At 36.9% G+C, this 21,329-nt stretch overlaps 2 protein-coding genes across 2 annotated transcripts; one reads left to right on the top strand and one right to left on the bottom strand.

The window, feature by feature from the left end:
* Positions 1–387: 387 nt before the first annotated feature.
* slc25a27 (solute carrier family 25 member 27) lies at positions 388–9,197 on the bottom strand. The gene is made up of 9 exons (XM_049480604.1): positions 8,830–9,197; positions 8,535–8,726; positions 7,568–7,652; positions 7,366–7,488; positions 7,174–7,286; positions 6,989–7,073; positions 4,051–4,143; positions 1,937–2,039; positions 388–942 (listed from the first exon to the last, which is right to left on the bottom strand). Exons 1-9 carry the CDS (start codon positions 8,912–8,914, stop codon positions 871–873), a joined length of 951 nt encoding a protein of 316 aa, XP_049336561.1. The 5' UTR covers positions 8,915–9,197; the 3' UTR covers positions 388–870.
* A 5,888-nt stretch (positions 9,198–15,085) lies between these two features.
* abracl (ABRA C-terminal like) lies at positions 15,086–20,562 on the top strand. The gene is made up of 3 exons (XM_007245446.4): positions 15,086–15,194; positions 18,286–18,354; positions 19,359–20,562. The coding sequence occupies exons 1-3, from the start codon at positions 15,107–15,109 to the stop codon at positions 19,541–19,543; spliced, it is 342 nt and encodes a 113-aa protein (XP_007245508.1). The 5' UTR covers positions 15,086–15,106; the 3' UTR covers positions 19,544–20,562.
* Positions 20,563–21,329: the final 767 nt, after the last annotated feature.

Raw genomic sequence — 21,329 nt, 5'->3', positions numbered from 1 at the left:
TAATGTCCTCAACCTTCTGCCTTTTAAATTAGCATTTTACATTTCATCACCATATAATTTATAAAAACGGTTGAATGGAGGAATTAACGTGTTTTACTTTGCAGTAACTGCTTTTTAATTTAACACCATGTTCATGTTATTAGTTTAACTGTTATTGTTTTTGCGATCAGAATCAGATTGGTAGTGGTGGGTAACTGCAGCTTTACTGCAGTGATGTAAGTTCATTGTAAGACATTGTTAAGAGGATTTTCTCATTTTAAACCATAGTGAGCTAGCTATATGGTTTATTGAAGGTTGAGTGTACCACAGCATGGAAGGGGGCGGTGCTCACTAGCTGACTGTAGCAGACATAGCCCAAAGACATGATTTTTCACTTATCAAACGCAATTTAACCAGTATTAAGGTATGTTTAATATTTCAATAACGATGAGAGCACAAACACATTTTTTTGCTGCACAAACGCAGCACTAACCAACAGATGAGGGGCTGTGTTACATAACAGTACAGAAAATCAAATGTTTAATATCTCAATAAAGATAACAGCACAAATGCTCATTTTTGATCCACAAACCAGCAAAGCCTACTTTGGTAGGTTTTAATTTTGTCCACGGGTGTGTGTAAAACTCATACACATGGGATACATGTAGGTTCACTGTTATTTTGTATAGTAAAGTAAAGTAAATGGCTACATGGCTACCCTAGATCCTATCTAGGTTATGGTTAGCATAGTGCACAGGTCAGGTCATGTATCTGTTATCACACATGTAATCTGTGTTCTACAGATCTTGTTGGACAGGTCTGAGAAGGTTCTCATGGCAACAAACGAAGGGGGTTCATAATTTATTCTCAAAACTCCATTCATTGAAATTTTCAGAATGAGCTGATGCCCCCCACTCGTCTGATTTGTTCATAGGTTAGCCAAAACGTCATCGACCAGGGAGCCTGCAAAGACAAACAGAGAGGACAAAAACAATGAGATTAAACAAAAAAAATTGCTATTAATAAAGCTTAGTGTAAATACCAAAAACCAAAAAAGATAAATGCAAGTAGTAACAAGCAATTTAACAAATTTATCAACTTAATCTATCTATATCTATCCAGAGCTCAAGTCATTTTTAGTAAGTAGTGATTTAATCTTCTGCATAGTATCCTCTAAGTTTGCAGACCGAAAGCTGCACAGGGTCCTTTAAGAGTGTGTATGATAGCTTACTCTTGCCATGTCAAACAAAGTGCCAATTGTTTGACATTCATGATGCATATAATGATGCTAAATTCAGTTTTGCATTTTTGTTTGCAGTACAGTATGTAAGACATGCATGAGGATGAATTTTAAATAGTATACGTTAATTAACAGAAAACCAAATCACAGGCAAAATTTAGGTTTCTGAATATTGGCCCTAGACACGTTTATACTTAACATTTCTTAATTATAGATTTAAATTAAATCTAAATTTAAAAAAAATTGTATCCATCCACAGATTCCAGACAGGGGTCTTGTACCACAAATACTTGAGACACATTCATCGCACTCAGCTGATCTCCACCTTACTAACTGTGAGAACTTTAGCATTAGAATGAAGTCAGTGGGTAAATATTTATACAATAACTTTTAGGTATACTACTTAGGTTATCATTTAATGGACATAACTGTGTTACTCTGACATTAAAGAATTTATTTGTAAACACTTGTAAAAATAATATAATATGACATCCAAGTGGTAGATACTTTTTATAGTCAGTGTATCTTCTTTAAAGCACGGTAAACAAAAGGGACAGAGAGAGTTTGGAAACTGGTACCAGTAAAAGAAGACTATTAATGGTAGGTAAACCTAAACACAAGTAAAGAGTGGGTTTCAATGAAAAAAAAAAAAAAATAATAAAGAAAATGCAGAATATTGGACACTTCAGAGAAAGGCTATTTAGTTTGAAACTGTACCATTCTCAGCCAGGTTGGTAGGAAGCCTTTGTAAAGCGATAAAAATCCCTCCCCTTTGACAGACTGGACCAAGCAGTCTATAGAGGACTTGTACAGGAGACCCCTTTAAAAACAGACAAACATTTTAAATGGACCAAAAATGATGTGCATCAGACTGTAAGAACATTGTGTTTGCTTTCTAAAGTCCAGCAGATTCAAATTGATGGTACCCGATTCTTTGACGAGTTGTAAAGTCTTATCATTGGCAGATAAAATGACTAATATATATGTCATCTGGGAACTGAAAAATGTCTCTGGAGTTGTGTGAGGCTGTGTGGTCGTGATTGAAAAGGGGGCACGTGGCCATGGGGGGACTCCAGTGCTGAGGATGAGTGAAGAGGAGCTGATAAACGGTACTAAAAGAATGAAGCAGGGTGGCATGCAGATACTTTTTACATTGCTGCAAGCATCATACTTCACTAAAGGCCTTAAATAATGCTTAGTGTCAGGTTTGTGAAGAGTTCAGAGGTTTGGCCAATGTGTTCCATTTTTGGTAAATCTGACAACAATACATTATGGCAAATTCCAGACTTGCTTTGCATTTTTCCACTCACTAATATCTTCTTTATACCAACTACCTCCATAAAGACCAGTTGTATGTAGAGCAGGTTACATTGTTAACTGGTTTACTATTACTCCAGTCTTGGAAGCTAAACTCTGTAGCTGACTCTAAATTTAAATTGATACATCCTTCTATTATCCTCATTTGGGTAATGTTTGTCATCTGTGCAAACTGGCAGCTACCACATTACATGGAAAAGTAGCACATTTTAAGTTAATTCATTACATTCATTTAATTTGTCCTACATTGTAAATGAATACTGAAATCATCCAGACGATGAAGGAACACATAAGGAATCATGTAGTAACTTAAACGTGTTAAACAAACCAAAACATTCTGTGAAGCATTTAGATGACTCTTATCTGGGGTTCTGCATACTTATATTATATTATATTTCTATGTCACATCAGTCACTTTCGTAATCGATGTCATTGCACTTTACTCTGTTAATTATTTAATTATTTATGACCATTAGCGACATCTACTGCACTGCTCCGTTTACAGATAGATCCTTACCTTGTATAATTAGTTTTTTTTTTTTTATAGCCTTATATATTTTCTATTCTTCTGTGTTTTGATTTGTCTGAGTATGTTTCTTATTGTATTGTGTTGTTGCTGCTGGATGCCTAAATTTCCTTCGGGATAAATAAAGTATCTATCTATCTATCTGTCTGTCTATCTATCTGTCTGTCTGTCTGTCTGTCTGTCTGTCTGTCTGTCTGTCTGTCTGTCTGTCTGTCTGTCTGTCTGTCTGTCTGTCTGTCTGTCTGTCTGTCTGTCTGTCTGTCTATCTATCTACCTGTTACTTTGTGGTTTCTGAGGCTGGAAACTCTAATGAACTCTTGGTTCCTTTCAAGGGGTGCTCCTGATGAGAGCCAGTTTCGTCATGACGTTTTTGATGGTCTTTGCGACTGCACTTTTTAAATTTTTTTTGGATAAACTGACCTTCTTAAAGTTATTATTTTCTTTACTTAGTTGAGTAGTTCTTGCCATAATATAGATTAGAACATTATACAAATAGGGCTACCTACTGTATACCAACTCTACCTCTTCACAACACAACTGATGCTCTCAAACACATTAAGAGGGAAAGAAAAGTAATGGACTCTTGACAAGTTCAGCACAGCTGTTAACTGAAAGCCTAAATTCCAGGTGACTCCACTTCATAAAGCTGACTCAGAAAATGCCAAGCTGTACAAAGATGTCATCTAAGCAAGAGGTGCCTGCTTTTATGAATCTAAAATATAAAACATATTCTGGTTTAACACTTTTTTTTCCTTCATAGTTTGGATGACTTAAGTATTAATCTACAATGCATAGCAAAATTTTAAATAATGAAAAGCCAATGTTTTAAACTTTTGACTGGTACTTTATTTCAAAGTTGTTGCTTTGATAAACAGCCAAACATTTTAAAACTACTGTAACCAATACTGTTAATATCATAGTTAATTGATCTAGAATAGCAATTTACTTTTTCTTTTACTTTAGCTCAAATTATTTTAAGAAAACCTACCTTCCATTAGAATCCCGAGGCTGGTTCATTATTCTCGTTTTAACCACATCAGCTGGTGTTCCCATTGTAGCTGCTACCAGACCAGAACAAGTGCTGTAGAAATGTTAGAAATGTATGTTTTTCTTACTTTATTTATCAACAACTTTACTAAAATTCTGACTTTCCTAAAATTCTGACATTCAGTTTCCACTTTTCCTGCTAATGTGTAATGCCAACATGCTCTGTCACCTCAACTCTTCTGCTTGCCCTTTTCTGGCCTGAAACTTTAGAAATTTTATACTACAATCTTTATTTGTCTTAACACTGCATTAACATATGTTTTGTGTTCAGATAGTGTCTGGCAACATTCTATTTACACTGAAAATACATCCTCTGTATAAATCCAATATTTCAAAGAAAATCACTTCAACACATACATTGCTTATAATAACCTACTGTAAACTGTTTTTTTAACAGTGTGAAACTGTTTGCATATTTAAAACAAAAGATTGTCTGTATGAGCAGAAATCTGTCACCTACAATAGCAGGAAATTTTGCATTTATGTAATAATATGTACATATAGCTGTGGTTTTAAATGCTATGATTGTAATCTAATCAGAATAACTAATTGTAGGTGCACACAGTCTATTCACAGGCTAGTCTATTTTGGAGATATTAATATTACAAATATCACAGTTCAGTTGTGTTTTTTTTTTATCTGATCTGATCTTATGGTGGTTCGCAATAATTTGTATGCAAGTTATTCATATGTTTCTTTAATGTGAAATGATGTGCACTCCAAAAAATACAAAATTATGAACATCCAAACAAGGTTGAATTCCTAAGTGAAATTAATATCTACATTATATAGAGAATTTGCTATTAATTAAGTCTGCTGTCAATAAATGAGACGCTTCTGGCTGTTCCTAAATACACCAATAATTCAGATAAACACACTCACCAGAGTTTAAACTTCATCAAGCTCTAACTATTCAACTTCTGCTCATTATGTGTTACAGGTTTAGTAAAACTAAACCTGAGTGACCCGCCATTAAGCCCAGCATTCACTCCGGTTTAAACTTAAATAAAATAAAATTAAAAACTCTAAACTCAACATCAATATTAACTAATTTAGCTTTTATTTAGGTTATTATCCGTAAGGACCATTAGCAGCGTGTGTTGGTGAGTAGTTTAATGTAGAAATACCACAATGTCTGACTGAGTGGGAAACTTTTTTCTACTCCAGAATAAGTCTCATCAAGCGTTATTATTTTATTTTGTCTCTGTGCAGTAGTAACCAGCGCTGCAGAAGGCTCCAGAAACCTGTACTGCGGGAGGCATGCAGGATCATACATACAAAAAATGATACGTTTGGATTTTTTAATTAAACACAACTTGTTAACATTCACAGTGAGGGGGTAAAAAGTATGTAAACCGCTACCCTAATGACTTTTCTAGGAGCTAATTGTAGCCAGTTTGTGATTAGATTGGACGTGTTGGTTAAAGCTGAGTTCATGGAAGGACACCACGGAGGAAGCCACTGCTGTCCAAAAAAAACATTGCTGCACGTTTGAAGTTTGCAAAAGAGCACCTGGATGTTCCACAGCAGTACTGGCTAAATATACTGTGAACAGATTAAACCAAAACTGAGTTGTTTGGAAGGAACACACAACGCTATGTGTGGAGAAAAAAGGCACAGCACACCATCATCAAAACATCATCCCAACTGTGAAATATGATGGGCATCATGGTTTGCGGCTGCTTTGCTGCCTCAGGGTCTGGATGGATTGCCGTCATCAACTGAAAAATGAATTTCCAAGTTTACCAAGACATTTTTCAGGAAAACTTAAGACCAACTGAAGCTCAACAGAGTATAAATGATGCAAAAGAGCAACGACCCAAAAAATAAAAGTCAATCAACAACTAAATGACTTCCACATAAGAAAATACGCCTTCTGAAGAGTCCTGACCTCGACCCAACAGAGATGTTGTGGCGTGACCTCAAGAGAGCGATTCACACCAGATATCCCAAGAATAATACTGAACTGAAACAGTTTAGTGAAGAGAAATGATCCAAAATTCCTCCTGACTGTTGTGCAGGTCTGATCTGTAACCACAGGAAACGTTTGGTTGGGGTTCACCTACCTTCTCCATCCTGCACTTTGAGTGTTAACACGTTGTGTAAAAAAAAAAAAACATGCAAATAATAATATTTTGTGTGGTATTAGTTTAAGCTCACTGCGTTTGCCTATTGTTGTGACAAGATCAGTGGGGCTAAGAAGAGTGGCCAAAGAAGAGCAGAACACATTTATTGGCCAATTTATGCAGAAATCCAAGTAATCCAAAAGGGTTCACATACTTTTTCTTTCCACTGTAGCAGACTTGATGTTATGTAGATTTTTATATACATCTCTAAAACATTGGTTCTGTGAAAGGTTCCTTTGTGACAAAACGTATATATATATATATTTTATATATATATATATATATATATATATATATATATATATATATATATATATATATATTTTATATATATATATATATATATATATATATATATATATATATAAAATATATCTGTGCAACAGTGCAGGCTGTGCCGAAAGAAATGTATGTCATTTAAACAGAGCAGCAACATACAGAAAAAAGCTCTGTCATACAAATTCTGGGTTAGGGTCAAAAGTTAAAGTCTAAAGCTGGAACAGTCAGGCCAATATCAGCATAGACCACGTTTTAAAACAGGCTAAGCTTAGCTCAACCAAGTGCATGATGAGGCCTTTTGGTTCAAATTGTGTTGTTTATATTGACTATGTTTATATAGATAATGTTTAAGATACAATTACCCATTGTGCATGTACTTGCTTTCATTTCCCTCCGGATTTTTATGTTGTTAAATATCAAAGTTAAACATGAGTTTTTGCTTTACATTTTACATCTGAAAAAAAAAGATCTCACCTTGCCATTCCATGACAAATCCAGTTGTCTCCTATTGAGGTATGTCTTAATAGAAGGTGCTTCACGCTGTCATACGTTGCGAGATCTTTAATGCACAAAAGAAAGAACAAAGTTGTAGACAACAATCACAAAGCAAAATGACTAACATACATTTTTGGTTGATTTCCTGAATTAGTCTGCAGCACCTCCTAGGTTGACCAGAGCAGCCCTCTGGACGTTGGGCACCCAACCTGCCCAAAGGCCTCGGATACCGCCTTCTGAGATGATTTTCACAAAGGCATGGTAAACCCCACGTACTCTGTTGAACCAAAAGAACATTTAAACATTAGAGAGGGTTTTTTGTAGTGGTGTTTTTAAATGGTTTTGGGATTACTTGCCGGGGCGGTTTTCCCTCCAGCCTCCTTCTTCCCTCCATTTGCATCTGTACCTTGACTAGATCAGTGGGGCTAGCCAGGAACTGACCAAAGGCGCCAGACACCATGCCACCAACTGCAGCCTTCCTGTGCCCAAGAAGAAGTACTTAGATTTCCATGCAACACATTGCGGCAATTAATGAAGTAGGTAGTAAATGTAACATACCAAACTGAAAAGCTGCCATCTTCTGATCTTCTCAAGACAGACTCCCTGAGCTGCTCATAGGCAACCATCCGCCCACCTGAATAAACTGAGCAAAAAAAACAAGAAGGGTAATAAGTAATATGACTGAAAAGGCTACTGATTTACCTGCAGCATGGCTTTTCAACTCTAGTGCTGGAGGACAGATGTTCAGCTCACAATCAGTTGCTCATTACTAGGTATAGTTGGGTTGTGCTAAACACTGCCTAATATATACACTGATGTTTGCTCAGCTAAGGCTGATGATCATTTTTAGGCAGCTTAGGGCATTTTTACACCTGAAAGTCTACATCAAGGTTTTTGTCTTTGGTCCAGTTAGTTTGGTTTCATACTGCAGTTTATTAAGTGAACAAAAAGGACTTTCCTATGACATGTCATCATCACCCTCATGGACGGAGTGTCCCTATACTTTACATTGATTGTTTTGTAAAATATTGTCAGTTTGGCAAGTTGCTTTTTCTGGTGTTTTGCCAAGCTTTACTTCCGCGCCAGAAATGAACTCCCTTTTGAACGTCACACAGCAGAATAAGGGTTACAGATTCCCCTTGGATGACTTTTATTTCTGTGTTTAAATGAGGATTAATCTACTGTTAAAGTGGGTACAGGAGACTAGTGTAAACACTTACATCCATAACATACCCGCACAACATGGTATGCTTATTTAAAAAGACTAAGACTGTATAGTTATTTCATTTTTGTATATAGTTTATTTGTATGTGTTAAACTTCCAGTTAACTATGGTTTCACTTTACTAGAGATTAACCAATTCAGTTTTACATTTAGCTTATGTATAATATGTTTTACACATTAATTTTACTTTATTATAACTGTTTCACATTATATCTACTTAATGTTGATACTGTGAGGATTGAATAATACTTCTATAAACTACTAATAATAAAATTGAAAAACACATATGAGTCATCCTCACCTATATGCCTGTAGATAGCAGGTGTAGCTCCTTGCCATAATTTCAGAGGTCCCTCTTCACGCACTATTCCCACAGCTGTGCTCAGCATGCCCCTGTGCACTGCTCGGGTAGCTCCAGTCTTGACATGCTTTCCGAGACCAGCTTCTCCTTGAACCTGAAGCCTCGTTTTTGTTAGATCAAGGGGGAATGTGACTGAAATGGAGTCAGAAACACAGTTAGACAGTTGTCTCCTGCAGTGCAGTGCAGGGAAGTGCACGGCTGTGAGTTCATTGTGAACCTGTGGGCTCTTGATTACCTAGTTCTGCAACAGTGGCGGCGAACGCAGACAGGAGAAACTTTGATACCCGGGGGTCCAGCGAACTCTCCGGCTCAGGACCCATCGGAGCCGCCCGCTGTCTCTGCTATACCGTCATACACTGCAGCAGATCAGTGTAAAGTACAGTGCAGCGTTCAGCGAGAACACAGCCTCAACACCGCCCGCACAACCTATCACCTCCCTCACACTCATGCCGCCCCGTGTTTACCCCACTCTCAGCGAGGACCGCGGCGCTTCGCCGACACGTGACCACGCTGTAGTTCAAAGTCCGCTATCGTGCGGTTTGGCCAAACGTGAGCCTGAGCTGTACCGAACTACATTTCCCAAGACCCACAGCGTGTCAGAAGGAAATACGCCACTAGGCGCGCGATACCTGATTGGACCCTGCGTTTCACGAGGAATTTAGCGCATTTTTAAAATAACAGTAGTAACAGAGTCAGACTGCTCAAGCTGATTTTTTCAACTATTCACATTTAAAATCACTAACTGATAGCACTTTTGGTGAACTACATCTTTTAAGGCTTATAATAGAAAAACAACCTTAAAATAAAATGTATTTAACACTACCTAATGGGCATAGGATGGTTTTGAAATTCTAACATTGAATCAACGTTCATTTAAAGGTTTTAAATGGTTTGGGCTCTGACTCTACACTCACAATGCTTTAAGATGAAAGGTGCTTCCCACCAATAATATTTTTAATATGAATAATTATTACACTACAAGGCCACAATACATGTTTTTAAGAATGTAATACAAACAATATATATTTAATGTAGGTACAATTTAAAACAAACCATACATATAAAGCCATAACGTTGGACAAATAAATAATTCTAACAACGGGGATCAATGTTGCTTCACTGCATTAGTGATGGAAAAATGAACATTTTACTTTTGTTATTGTTCGTCTTTTTTAATCAGTTTTAAATAAAAATTCTGATTGCATTAATGGCTTGTGTATATTTCAGGCACAATTCATGCATAAAATGTTAGCTAAATGACTCGAGACTATCTCTGTGTTCTGGTTAACTTTCTTCCCTCTTAAAACTGCATAAAATTGGCATTTTTCATGTTAACGTTTAAAAATGTGACCATCATCCAGTGATGTTACTTCTGGAGGAACGAGTGGAATATGCCAAAGTGTGGCTTTTATTATTTTGTATGAGATGCATACACTAACCGTATACTAATTACTGGTCTAAATGTTTATTGTGCCTTCCCTTCCATTTTTATTACAGTTTTTCTCAATTGGTTTGGCTCATTTCTTGAAACTGAGATGACATTTTCAAAATAACTTGGACAAATCCCCAAACTAACTTGCGGTTCCTCATAACAGAATGGCATTTCTTATTGCTTTCATCACATTTCAAATGCTTTGTACATGTTTCAAGCACTCAGTACATCTTTGCAAATGGTTATGTACAAGTAGCCTACACTTAACACAATCATCCTACATTTAGTACATTTTCCAAAAGAATGCATCTTGTTGATCTATTCCAATTGGTTGGTTCTCAGTGTAATGATTGTTCTCTCTAAAACATGTCAGCACAATTTCATCGTATAAGTCATCATCTGCAGAATAGTCTGCTCAATTGTCAAAATGAGTTAAGAAATTGTAATAGAATACAGAACACATATTTTGGAACATTTTATAAATTCATGACAATCAGGTGAGTAGGTAACAGGTAAAAGCAGGTTTTGACGAGGAGGAGTGTCCCACATTACAGGTGACCAATCCATAAATTTGTTACCTGACAGGTGTGGTCTATGATTTTGAATGCTGGCATTGCTGTATATATACAGCTTGGCCTGGTGCTAGTACTTTGATGCTAGTCCTGTGATGATATAACAGGCGATCAGTGAATTTATGAACAAAAAGACAGCAGCGGATGGATGGCCAGGAAGATGACCAGGAGAGAGAGGGGAGTGACACAGAGTAGTCAGAATGTTACTGTATTGCATTTGTGATGCTTGACTGTTTTTTTTTTTTTTTTACATCCTGTAATGTATTTTTTGTTTTTGCAGGTTTTTGTATACATAGTATATTTGATACATTTTCCTTAGTATTTTTTTTCTTTTCTAACTACAGTAATGTGTAAAGATGTATTTGTAAATAAAATAGTTACAATTTCCTCAGCAGAATGAGTGCAGTGTGTGTGGTGTGAAAATTGTATTCCTTTAGCTAGACCTCTGCCATAAAGACAAAACATCTAAGCATTTTGACTTGCAGTACTTACACAATGCCAAAGGGACAATGCATTTTGGGGCCACTGATGAGAAAGGAAATTAGTTTTTACACATGGATAAACTGTTTTTGGAGCGATATGAGCAGTGATGAGGATCCATGTAGCTGTGCTGCACCATCCAGTTTATTTTAACAGGAGGACGAAATGAATGAAAATGTACCAAAGCAACTAAGAGGATCTATGCCATTTTTATGGTTCTGACTATTTATATGGGAGAGGGACTTCATTTTGAAGCAAAAATGAACATTTTCGGAGACATATGACATTTTGCTGGTTATCTGAGGTGTTGTGAAGAACTGTAAGTCTGGCCAATTTACCTTATAGTTATAGGAATGTCATCTCAGTTTCAAGAAATGAGCCAAACCAATTGAGAAAAACTGTAAATAATAACACGAAAACACACTGTTGCCTGTTACCTACAATCAAGGGCGTAGGAGCGGGTTTGATATTGGGGGGGACACATTTGCTATTATGAACCAAAGCCCACCCTATAGTTTCCCAGAAAAAACATTTGCAGAATTATTTTTAATCCCAAATAATTATTTTTTTCTGTATTCTGTTTATTATTAGTTACATCCAAGTAAAGGTGATTTTACAACCTAAACAGGTTACTCCACATTACATTTATTGTTGCTAGAAAAAATGATACGTGAAAGGTCTGAATTATATACATATGACAAAAACTGATCAGTTATCACCTAATATTTAAAATAATATAACAGATTTGATTAATATTATTATTAATTATGTATTGTATGTTGTATATTTACATTTTCTCCAAACTGAGTAGCATTGTGTCCCGCACTTATAATTGTTTCTACTGAAAGCACTTCTTATCATGGTGTCCCTTTATGAAAAAGAATGTAACTTTACGTTTCATAGGGATTTTTGTCAGAAGTTAATATAAACGTTAGACGTCAGGACATGTGTTCTTACTGTAAACTACAAATGAACAGAAGTCAGGTTAGATCAGTGTTTCTTAACCCTGTTCTTACATATTCTACTGCATATTCCCACTGTTCTGCATATTGTAGAGCTTTCTCTGCTTTAAATGCACATAATAAAGTAAGTGATGGTATGATGTGTCTAATACACTGCTGGACAAACATGATTAATTTAGGATCCATAGGGGGCTAAGAGATTTTAACAGGTACACTCAGTAAATGACTGTTTATTAGCTAATCAGTTGGATCTGGTGGAAAACAAATTTAAGGGCAGGGATCAGGGTTAAGAAACGGCTTTATACTACCAACATTACCCAGTGTTGTACTAAATTCTAGCTATTATCTCCATCCAGCTTCTAGCTGACTAGTTACCTAAATGAATGAAAATTAAATAGTTATTAGCTGATCAGGTACAGGGTAAGCTGAACATTAGGCTATATAGTTTTGTTTTTTCTTAAACTAAACTAATTCCAAAGTTAAGCTAACTGACTGTCACAGGCTGTATTTTATTAAGCAAAGAGTTGGTTTGAGCATTTTAACCAGCTATCAGAAACATAGCAGTTTACATGGTTTACATGGTTAGCCTACCGTTACCTTTCTGTTAGAAAAATTGCTGTATATCCATATCTGGTTTAAAATCATTTGCTGCATCCCGATCGCGCTGCTTAATCTCACAGCGGAGATTATTGGCTTCGTGATTGGCATTAAGAGATTTCCCATTTACTCAGCGGTCACCTGTCTCCTCATTAATAGTACAGCTGATCTGAGCGAAACTATTTTATTTTTGGGGGGGACAAATCCAATGCCAATGCCTACAATACATTCATCTGTAGCTTTCTAGCTTACTTTAATACTCTAAATAGTCTGTGTTCTTCCTGTCTGGGCTGTTTAATGTGTTTCATGACATACACGTGGATGTTCCGCCAATACAAATTCCTTAATATACACCACATGTGTCAAACACAAGGCCCGCGGGCCAAATGTGGCCCGCCACGTCTTTTTATGTGGCACGCGAGAGCTTGTAAGATCTTAGTGTCTATAATAAATAAGTCAGAAGCGTTCTTTGACCAAAAAATACATTTCCCACAATGCTTGTCGATTGTATTACCCGCAAAGTTACGGCTTACTGCCACTACACGGCAGTGTAGTCATTGATGTGGAAACCCTGCCGGACGGAAGGTGTAACTTCGCGGGTGGAATTGAGACATATAAATGTTTATCCCATAATGTCCAGAAAAAGAGAAGTTGATGCAGACGGACGGCTGTGCTTCAAGGCGAAAGACCGGTATGCCTTTTGTGTTACGAAGAGTGTTACTGACCAAAATAAACGCTTTTTAGGAGAGATATAAGTTCTGTGTAAATATTTATAAGACAATAGCTGAAAAAATCTGTTTTAATGACGTTAATAAACATCACTGGGACAGCGCTAGTTGCAGTTTCACCGCAGCAAAGTACGAGGACGTGAATCACTTATCTAACCAGCCTTTACTAATTTCTGCCCTCAATAACCCTTTCAATAACCTCCAATAGCCTTTAATAGTCTTCAGTAGCCTTCAGCAGTCTAACCTTGCAGCCGTGGTGTGTCCACTAAACTCCGTAGTTATAAACATCCTGAGGTTAGCAGCGCGATAACTGACCTGTTTATAATGTAATCCCAGCAGTGACTCATGCTCTAAACGGCTGCTGTTAGCTGATTGGGCTGAAAGATGAACTGTAGAGAGCTGTATTATTCGGTTACAAAAATCTTTATTTCATACACAGAAGAACTTAAAATTTTTAAAAACGCTCCAGACTGGCTGAGCTGAGCCCTGTAGCCCGTGGCTGGGCTGTAGCTCTGACTCAGTAAAGACTGCGGACTTGTGGTGCTGCTGCTGCAGCTCCCACTAGTGGTTGGATGAGGAACTGCTAAATCTGAGGAAATGCTATGTTCTTAACAGCTCACAATTTTTGATTTTATATTTATTAAGCCTTATTTCAGTTAATAATTTCAAAGTTAATATAACTTGATGTCATTTCTATTCACTTGAATAGTTTGGTTCTTGATTGATGGAGTTTCATGACATGACAAATTAAAAGGATTTATGTTAATAGAGCAACAAGCAAACATTTTTTCCATGCAACTGTAATATTTGATTGAATAAATAATATATTGAGAGTTATTTAACATTAAGGAGTAATTACATTCATTTACATATATTACATTTGGTTACATTTTATTACATTTATAAGTTACATCTGGCCCTCGGAGGACAGCCAATATGCCAATGTGGCCCTCGGCCAAAATGAGTTTGACACCCCTGATATACACGGTAAATGAAAGAGATTCACATTCTGAAGAGTAATCTGACGGTACACTGCGCCATCTGGCGGTTAAAAAAACATGCGTATATGCTTATACTTGTGCATCTCAAAAATGTTTAATATTATTGAAAAGTTACTTTATTTCAAAATGTGAAACTTATATATTATATAGATGTATTAAACTGAGAGTGATCTATGTTAAGCGTTTATGTCTTTTATTGTTAATGGTTATGGCTTACAGCCCGTGACAATCCAAAAATTAGTGTCTCAGAAAATTAGAATATTATATAAGACCAATTGGTAATTTTGGCAGTGTGGGAAGTGTGCCAAGTCCTGCTGGAAAATGAAATCCACATCTGCACAAAAGTTGTCAGCAAAGGAAAGCATGAAGTGCTGCAAGACTTCCCGGAAAACACTGTACTGCCTGATTTTGGACTTGATAAAACACAGTGGATCAACACCAGCAGATGACATTTCTCTCCAAACCATCACTGATTGTGGAAACTTCACACTAGACCTCAAGCAGCTCGAACTGTGTTCCTCTCCACTCTTCCTCCAGACTCTGCTCCCTTGATTTACAAATGAAATGAAAAAGTTACTGATGATCAGTGATGGTTTGGTATTCTGCTGGTGTTGGTCTACTATCAGTAAAGATACTATGGTGCTGGTTAGAGGGTGTATGAGGTAGTCTGTACTCAGACAGTCCTCTGGAGCAGAGCTGCTGATCCAGGGGTGTTCGTGACGTCACGCTCATTTCCATGTATGGTGCTGGTCTGTGGTGTCGGTGAGAGTCAGCCCAGCCTCAGTGTTGAGATCAGCAGCAGCGGCCGGAGAGAAGCCCCGCGGAGAGGTGAGTGCGTTCAGCTGTCCCCCGCTGTTCCGCGGTGCGGTGCGGTCGGTAGTGAGGATCAGATTGAGCTCCAGAGGAGATGAGCCGCCGGGCTACAGGGGAGCGCCGGTGTTCGCCCGCGCTGTGTGTGTGTAAAACCCGGCTTTACGGGTCCTCCGCTGAGTCTGTTCACACTTACAAACGCCTGTTTATTAACAGAGCGTCAAATTTAAATGTTATTCGCCTTTAACCGGCGTTTATTTCCCTCTGTGTGTTTAAAAACGCTGAAACCCGGGTCAACTTCCGCGTTGGGAGCTAATCTTCGGTCATGTGCACGATAAAGCCGGTACAGTGCTGCAGCTTTGTCCCCGCGGTTCCCGCTCCGCCGCAGCTCCACACACACACACTGCACTACACACTAACCCTCGACGATCTGCGGGCTGATACAGCGCCCTGAACACTGCCCGCACATTAAACCCGTGTTACTGCCGTTCCCTGCCTCTCAGATCTGTGCTGATCTGTGGGGAGTGAAGGGCTCCTCCCAACACTCAACTTTACTAAAGAGGACTGTGCTCTCTCAATGTCTTCATTCTCTGAAATTAATAGACCCCAAACAGAATTCAGTGGATCACACTTTTTACACTGTTGTAGGTAAAAACTGTGTTAAATTTACTGAGAAGCAAAGCTGGTTTTATCAGTAGTCTACAGCCCCCCCCATGCAGAGGGGTTAAGTACTTAAATTCCATTCAGTCTCTCTCATCACCGCCTGATGAACACAGCAGACACCTCCATCTACAGCTGCTGTTCCCTGACTGTACTGCAGGGGGCTGGTGGAGTTGTTTGTACTGAAGCCAAAAGGTGCTCTGTTCGTGCTTTTCTTCTGGCTGTAGGATATTTCAGATTACAGGAAACTGATATTGTTGCCAAGAGTAAAATCACTACTGAATGATCTATTATTATTGTTAAAGAACACTGAGTTTTAAAATAAACAATGAAGCTCTTTACATAAAATCAGCAGTAAATAAAACTGTGCTGCCCCACAATAGAAGAAACTAACAAATGCCACATTGCACAGCTAATTGTGGCTAGATTTTCTTTTGTAGAACTGGATTTTGTCTATACTTCTGATATTCAATACAGAATTTCTGCTAATATCAGGCAAATGCCTATAATCTAGGGTGGACTATATTTATATTTGTCACTATGTTGACAAGTAAAGAAATTGCACCAGTAGCAGCAGATTTTATAGACTACTACTAGTGCTATTGTATAGTAGGGGTGGGAATCGTTTACTATCTCACGATTCGATTCGATTCCGATTTTGGGGGCCACGATTCGATTCAAAATCGATTTTTGATTCAAAACGATTTGAATTATAAAAATTTCTGCTTCTGGCTTATGAATCTTATTGAAAAAAAAACCCTCCATAATATACACTGGTCCTGGAGCAAGTAATGTGTTACAAAAACAATAAAATGTGCAGGAATGTGGGTCCTCAGTGACAGAGGAATCACTGGGATATCACAATGACGTTAATGAACAATAAATAAATAATAAATAACACTGCTTTATTACCAGGCTACTAGCGGTGGTGTGTAGGTGACGCTGCTGGGCTGATGTGATGATAGCAGTGGAGCGCTAAAGTTCAGGAGCAGCTGCTGATTAACTAGTTAACTTTAAGGTCGTTGTATTTCTTCAGAAAGGGGGCAGGAGGTGGAGAAATTAATTCATATTGTCCATTCCTTAATTCCTCTGTGATGAGGAGCTGAAATTAGCTCTGATTAGCTTATTGTTATTTTTCCGTTCCGCCTTAAATGCTGCAGCCCGCTGCCACCTGTAGCGTTATTTAAGGTGGAACTGGAAAGTTAGCTAGTTAGCTAGCTAACAGTTACTGAAACTAACTACTAGCGATCTTTTTTATGCTTGTTATGAAGCATTCTGCCATAAAACATTGAAACTACACGTTAATCTAAGGTAATATAGTGCTTGTTCTGCCATCTTACCGGTGATTCTCAAACACCTACGCTCTGTGTGTGTCTGGAAGATCTCCGTTTGAAAGGACAAGCGCTATCCCCAGGGTTGCCAGGTCCAACAAAAATACCCAGCCCAAAATCAGTCTAAAACCCGCCCCTCAGAATCGATTTTGGGACATTTTAAATCGATTCTGAATCGTAGTAAATGAGAATCAAGATTCTTATGTGAATCGATTTTTTGGCACACCTCTATTGTATAGTATTATTGTATATATATATTATTGAATTGTGAATTGTTTTAATTTTGAGCATGAACAGCCTGTTTAAGATCATGCCGCAGCACCTTAAACAGACTTTGACTAGGCCACTCCCAAAATCTTAGACATTCTTATGCCTATACTTCAGATTTGTCAGAATGGGATTTCCTGCTAAACGAAAAGAAAAACAAAGTGTTTGTACGGATTTCTCCTAGACAAACACAAACAATGCATGGATTTGTTAAATTCTATCACAAACAATGTTATTTCATTTAACGAAATTAAGTGTCAATAAACCAAACCGGTTGTAGGAATACTGTGTTGCAATAAGGTGAAATGTGAAAATAGTTAAAGGAACAGAGTATTTTCTTATAGATAGTAAAAATATATTACTCAGATCAATGTACAGAACTGTCCCAATCCTGAGGTCTTCTAAAAGCAGGCATTTCTCTAAAATAAAAAGCAGTTTAATCAACTAGTTTTAGTGGTTTATTTTGTTAAAATGTTTGATTAATATTAATTTGTTATTTTTTTTTTTTCGTTGTACATTTTTTTAATTTTTAAGTTTAAATGATGGGTTTTATGTTCCAGAACAACTATTTTCTGACCCGTATTTTTCCCTTAAAATTTAACTGAAAGTTTGTTACAACTGATATTTTACTAGTTAGACACAAATACCAAACAAAATAATAATTAATTAGTGACACTGAATTGAGTGAAAAAACCTTTAAACTGGATTAATTGCTGTATCATTTGTTTGATAAAAGTAAAAATATAGTTTAAAAACTACTAAGGTAAAAAAAGATCTTGAAATTTCTGAATATCGTTTTAAAGTATTTTTGTGATCATAAATCCACTAAAATTAATTTTCTTTTTTTTCAGTTGAAAAAATGAATGTGGAACACGAAGTAACACTTCTTGTAGAAGAGATTCGTCGGCTTGGCAGCAAAAGTAAGAGTTCACTCCTTCTATTACTGACCGTTTTGTTTAAAAACTGATTTGTGTCACATCAAAGAATCTATGGGGTAACTTGTAGGTAAGTTAATTGCTACACATTGATTACTTAAAGCCTGCAGTCGGCAGGTAATCTGGTGATCGTACAGCATAATTCTCAAGAGGATGTACTTTGCTGCATCTTTAAGACATGTCTTGTCAGTTCTGACTGAGCCCGGAGGTTGTTTTCGACAGCCAATTCATATATGGCCTACTTTTCCTCCATGGGCAAATTGTTTTTGCAAGTCATAGCATTGGGCTGCCACTCCCTCTGTCATAACTTTCACTTTAACAACTTGTTTGCAGTTCAGAGTCAGAATTGTGATTTATATGCTTCCTTATAAAATACCAATGTATGATTAGCACTGAAAAGCCAGGAGGATACAACCATGCCCAAAGTTTATGTAAATGATATTGTATAGTAGACAATACAATATATATTCTTATGTTCTCAACTCAATAATAATTTAAAGGGATTAAAGGGAGCTCAGCTGATATGTAGCTGTATTTGTTTGAGGTTTACTTTGTTCTGTTTGCTCGGAAGCTAAGAGGATAATGTAGCTTACAAGTATTCAAACCTTTTACCTATACTACAATCCCAAATCAGAAAAGTGTTAGATTGTGATAGTATAGACAATGCAAATAAAAAAGTGTTTCTTACATTTACTTTCATTTTATTAATTACAGACAGTATGAACCCAAGATATTTCATGTTTGTCTGGTCATCATTTTATTTAGGCCTCAGACAGAACTGCATCAAGAACAGTCATTCAGCAATAGCTGGTTGAACCACACTTTGAAAAGTCTAAAAGTCTGTCATGATATTGGTTTTGTGTCAGGTTTAATGCAGAAAAGTACATTTTGGTAAAATGGCAACATGCTGACATGCTGTCTACAAGATCACCTCTTTTCCAGGCATTTAAAAAAACTATAGGAAATCACTAAACCTCACTCTTTTACAGACTCAGATGGCAAGACCAGCGTCAAATTTGGAGTCCTGTTCAGTGACGACAAGTGTGCCAACCTCTTCGAGGCGCTTGTCGGAACATTGAAAGCAGCCAAGCGAAAGAAGGTCATCATGTTTGAGGGGGAACTCTTACTGCAAGGAGTTCACGACAACGTGGATGTCATATTGCTGCAGGAATGAACTTGACAAGCTCTCCCCATTCAAATAAAAACAGCAATTTTGAGAGATTTATAGTGAGTGAGAATTTTGATATCATGCGCTCAAGAATGTATCATTTTTCTACATTGGAATAATTTTTTATAAAGCTGTTTGAAGGGAATGAGTTGTGTTGAGTTTTTTTTTTTTTTTTAAACGTGCAACACCCATTTATTATTGATGTGGTTAAGTTGCTACCTCTTGTATTCATTTTTTTTGTATACATATCTGCAAAAACCAAATGTATCTTTGCCTTTTGGCACATATCAGTCTTGTACTGTATGGGTATGTGAGCATGAATTATGTATGCTTCACATCTGTGTGATTTCCACTGTTTTAATGTCCTATAGACTTGGCAAATAACTTTCTGGTGCAATACTTGTACTGTGAAAACGACCATTATATTATTTGTGCCAAATGTTCAGTTGATATACGTGAATAAAATTATTATTTTTTTCTATTTAGGAGATCTGAAAGTAAATGTAACATTTGAAAGCTTTTCAAATATAGAAAATGTTAATCTTTGAAAACAATTATATACCTCATGGGGTTTATAGCACACATTTCTATAAGGTATTTTAGATGATATTATTAAAATGCCAAGCACCTTTTGAATCAGGCTCAGTTACTCATTTTGGGGGTCGAATGTCTTTTTAAACACAGCCACTTTTTGGACAGATATGACTGCATCTTATTAAAGTGTTTTAATTAGCAATAAAGAAATTAGCAAGAATTGAACCTATTGTTGAATTAGGTTGGTGCATTTTAAATGTATCATGAAATGTCAAAGAAATGTACTGGACTCATATGGTCTGAATCTCAGATGGTTGTCTTTACAGGCATATAACTCTTCCCAGGTGTTGAGGCCATCATTTAATGATACATGACATGCTCTCCATTAGGAGCAGGGAAAAATCTGAGATTCAGACTGAGACCTTTGCCTTTATATTAGCATCTTTTTATCATTCTGTTCATTAAAATGTACCACTTGAAGTCTCTCGAAATGGCTTTGGTTTGCTTTTGTTTTGAATCAGTTCTGATAATATAAATAATGAATATACATACATTTCCTGATGCTTAGTCATGAGCCTTTTCAATTTTTTTTTAACACTGTTTAAGTCATGGTGGAAGGGTAAACCGAGAAATGGCCCAGTATGTAAAACACTTAATTACTGATTGCATCTATAGGAACCCATAGAGAAGTGCGGCAATACATTAACCAAAGAACATATATCTCAGGTTTATAGTTGTACCAGTATTAAAACATTTAATAATAATACACACCCACACACAGGTTGGCTAGTTGTTTTGAATAGGTAAGGGTAGGTTATAAAATGTCTAAATTTATGTGGGGGCAGGGGTGATATAAAAGCACTCTGATTTGCCCCCTTCTTTATAGAGCATGAGGAGACGGATGATGAACCGATTCATTTGAACTGTTTAGTATATCGAACAAACACTGAAGATGAATGCACTGTTTAATTCAAATTTACCTAATTCACCCGGCCCTGTTTTGGCTTGACTGAGCAAATTAAACCAGTCGATCTGCTGATCCTTGACAGAGGAAGATAACTAACTGTAAGAGGAAATTTACAAACTTTCAGTAAGATTTACAGAAAATTCGCAGAATGCAAGAATGTGAGAAATACTATGGGGCTTTTTACTGCTGCAGTTTTGTATCTATATATTTTTGCTCTATTAAAAAAACACTTTATTATCCATTTTCTCAAAAATGTGATTCAGTCGGACGCTACAGGAAGGAATCTGTTCA

The sequence above is a fragment of the Astyanax mexicanus genome, chromosome 1, assembly GCF_023375975.1.
Source record: "Astyanax mexicanus isolate ESR-SI-001 chromosome 1, AstMex3_surface, whole genome shotgun sequence".
NCBI classification, from domain to species: domain Eukaryota; kingdom Metazoa; phylum Chordata; class Actinopteri; order Characiformes; family Acestrorhamphidae; genus Astyanax; species Astyanax mexicanus.
Note: the sequence above shows the minus strand (reverse complement) of the source record. Positions and strands in the feature narration are given on the sequence as shown.

What these genes read in the sequence shown, in the direction of transcription:
- slc25a27 (XM_049480604.1), bottom strand. Translation starts at nt 8,914, where the DNA reads ATGGGTCCTGAGCCGGAGAGTTCGCTGGACCCCCGGGTATCAAAGTTT. An exon ending in CGCCACTGTTGCAGAACTAG is followed by an intron (nt 8,727 to 8,829) that starts GTAATCAAGAGC and finishes ACTCCATTTCAG; the next exon opens with TCACATTCCCCCTTGATCTA. An exon ending in TACCAACCTGGCTGAGAATG is followed by an intron (nt 943 to 1,936) that starts GTACAGTTTCAA and finishes TTGTCTTTGCAG; the next exon opens with GCTCCCTGGTCGATGACGTT.
- abracl (XM_007245446.4), top strand. Translation starts at nt 15,107, where the DNA reads ATGGTGCTGGTCTGTGGTGTCGGTGAGAGTCAGCCCAGCCTCAGTGTT. An exon ending in GAGAGAAGCCCCGCGGAGAG is followed by an intron (nt 15,195 to 18,285) that starts GTGAGTGCGTTC and finishes CTTTTTTTTCAG; the next exon opens with TTGAAAAAATGAATGTGGAA. An exon ending in TCGTCGGCTTGGCAGCAAAA is followed by an intron (nt 18,355 to 19,358) that starts GTAAGAGTTCAC and finishes ACTCTTTTACAG; the next exon opens with ACTCAGATGGCAAGACCAGC.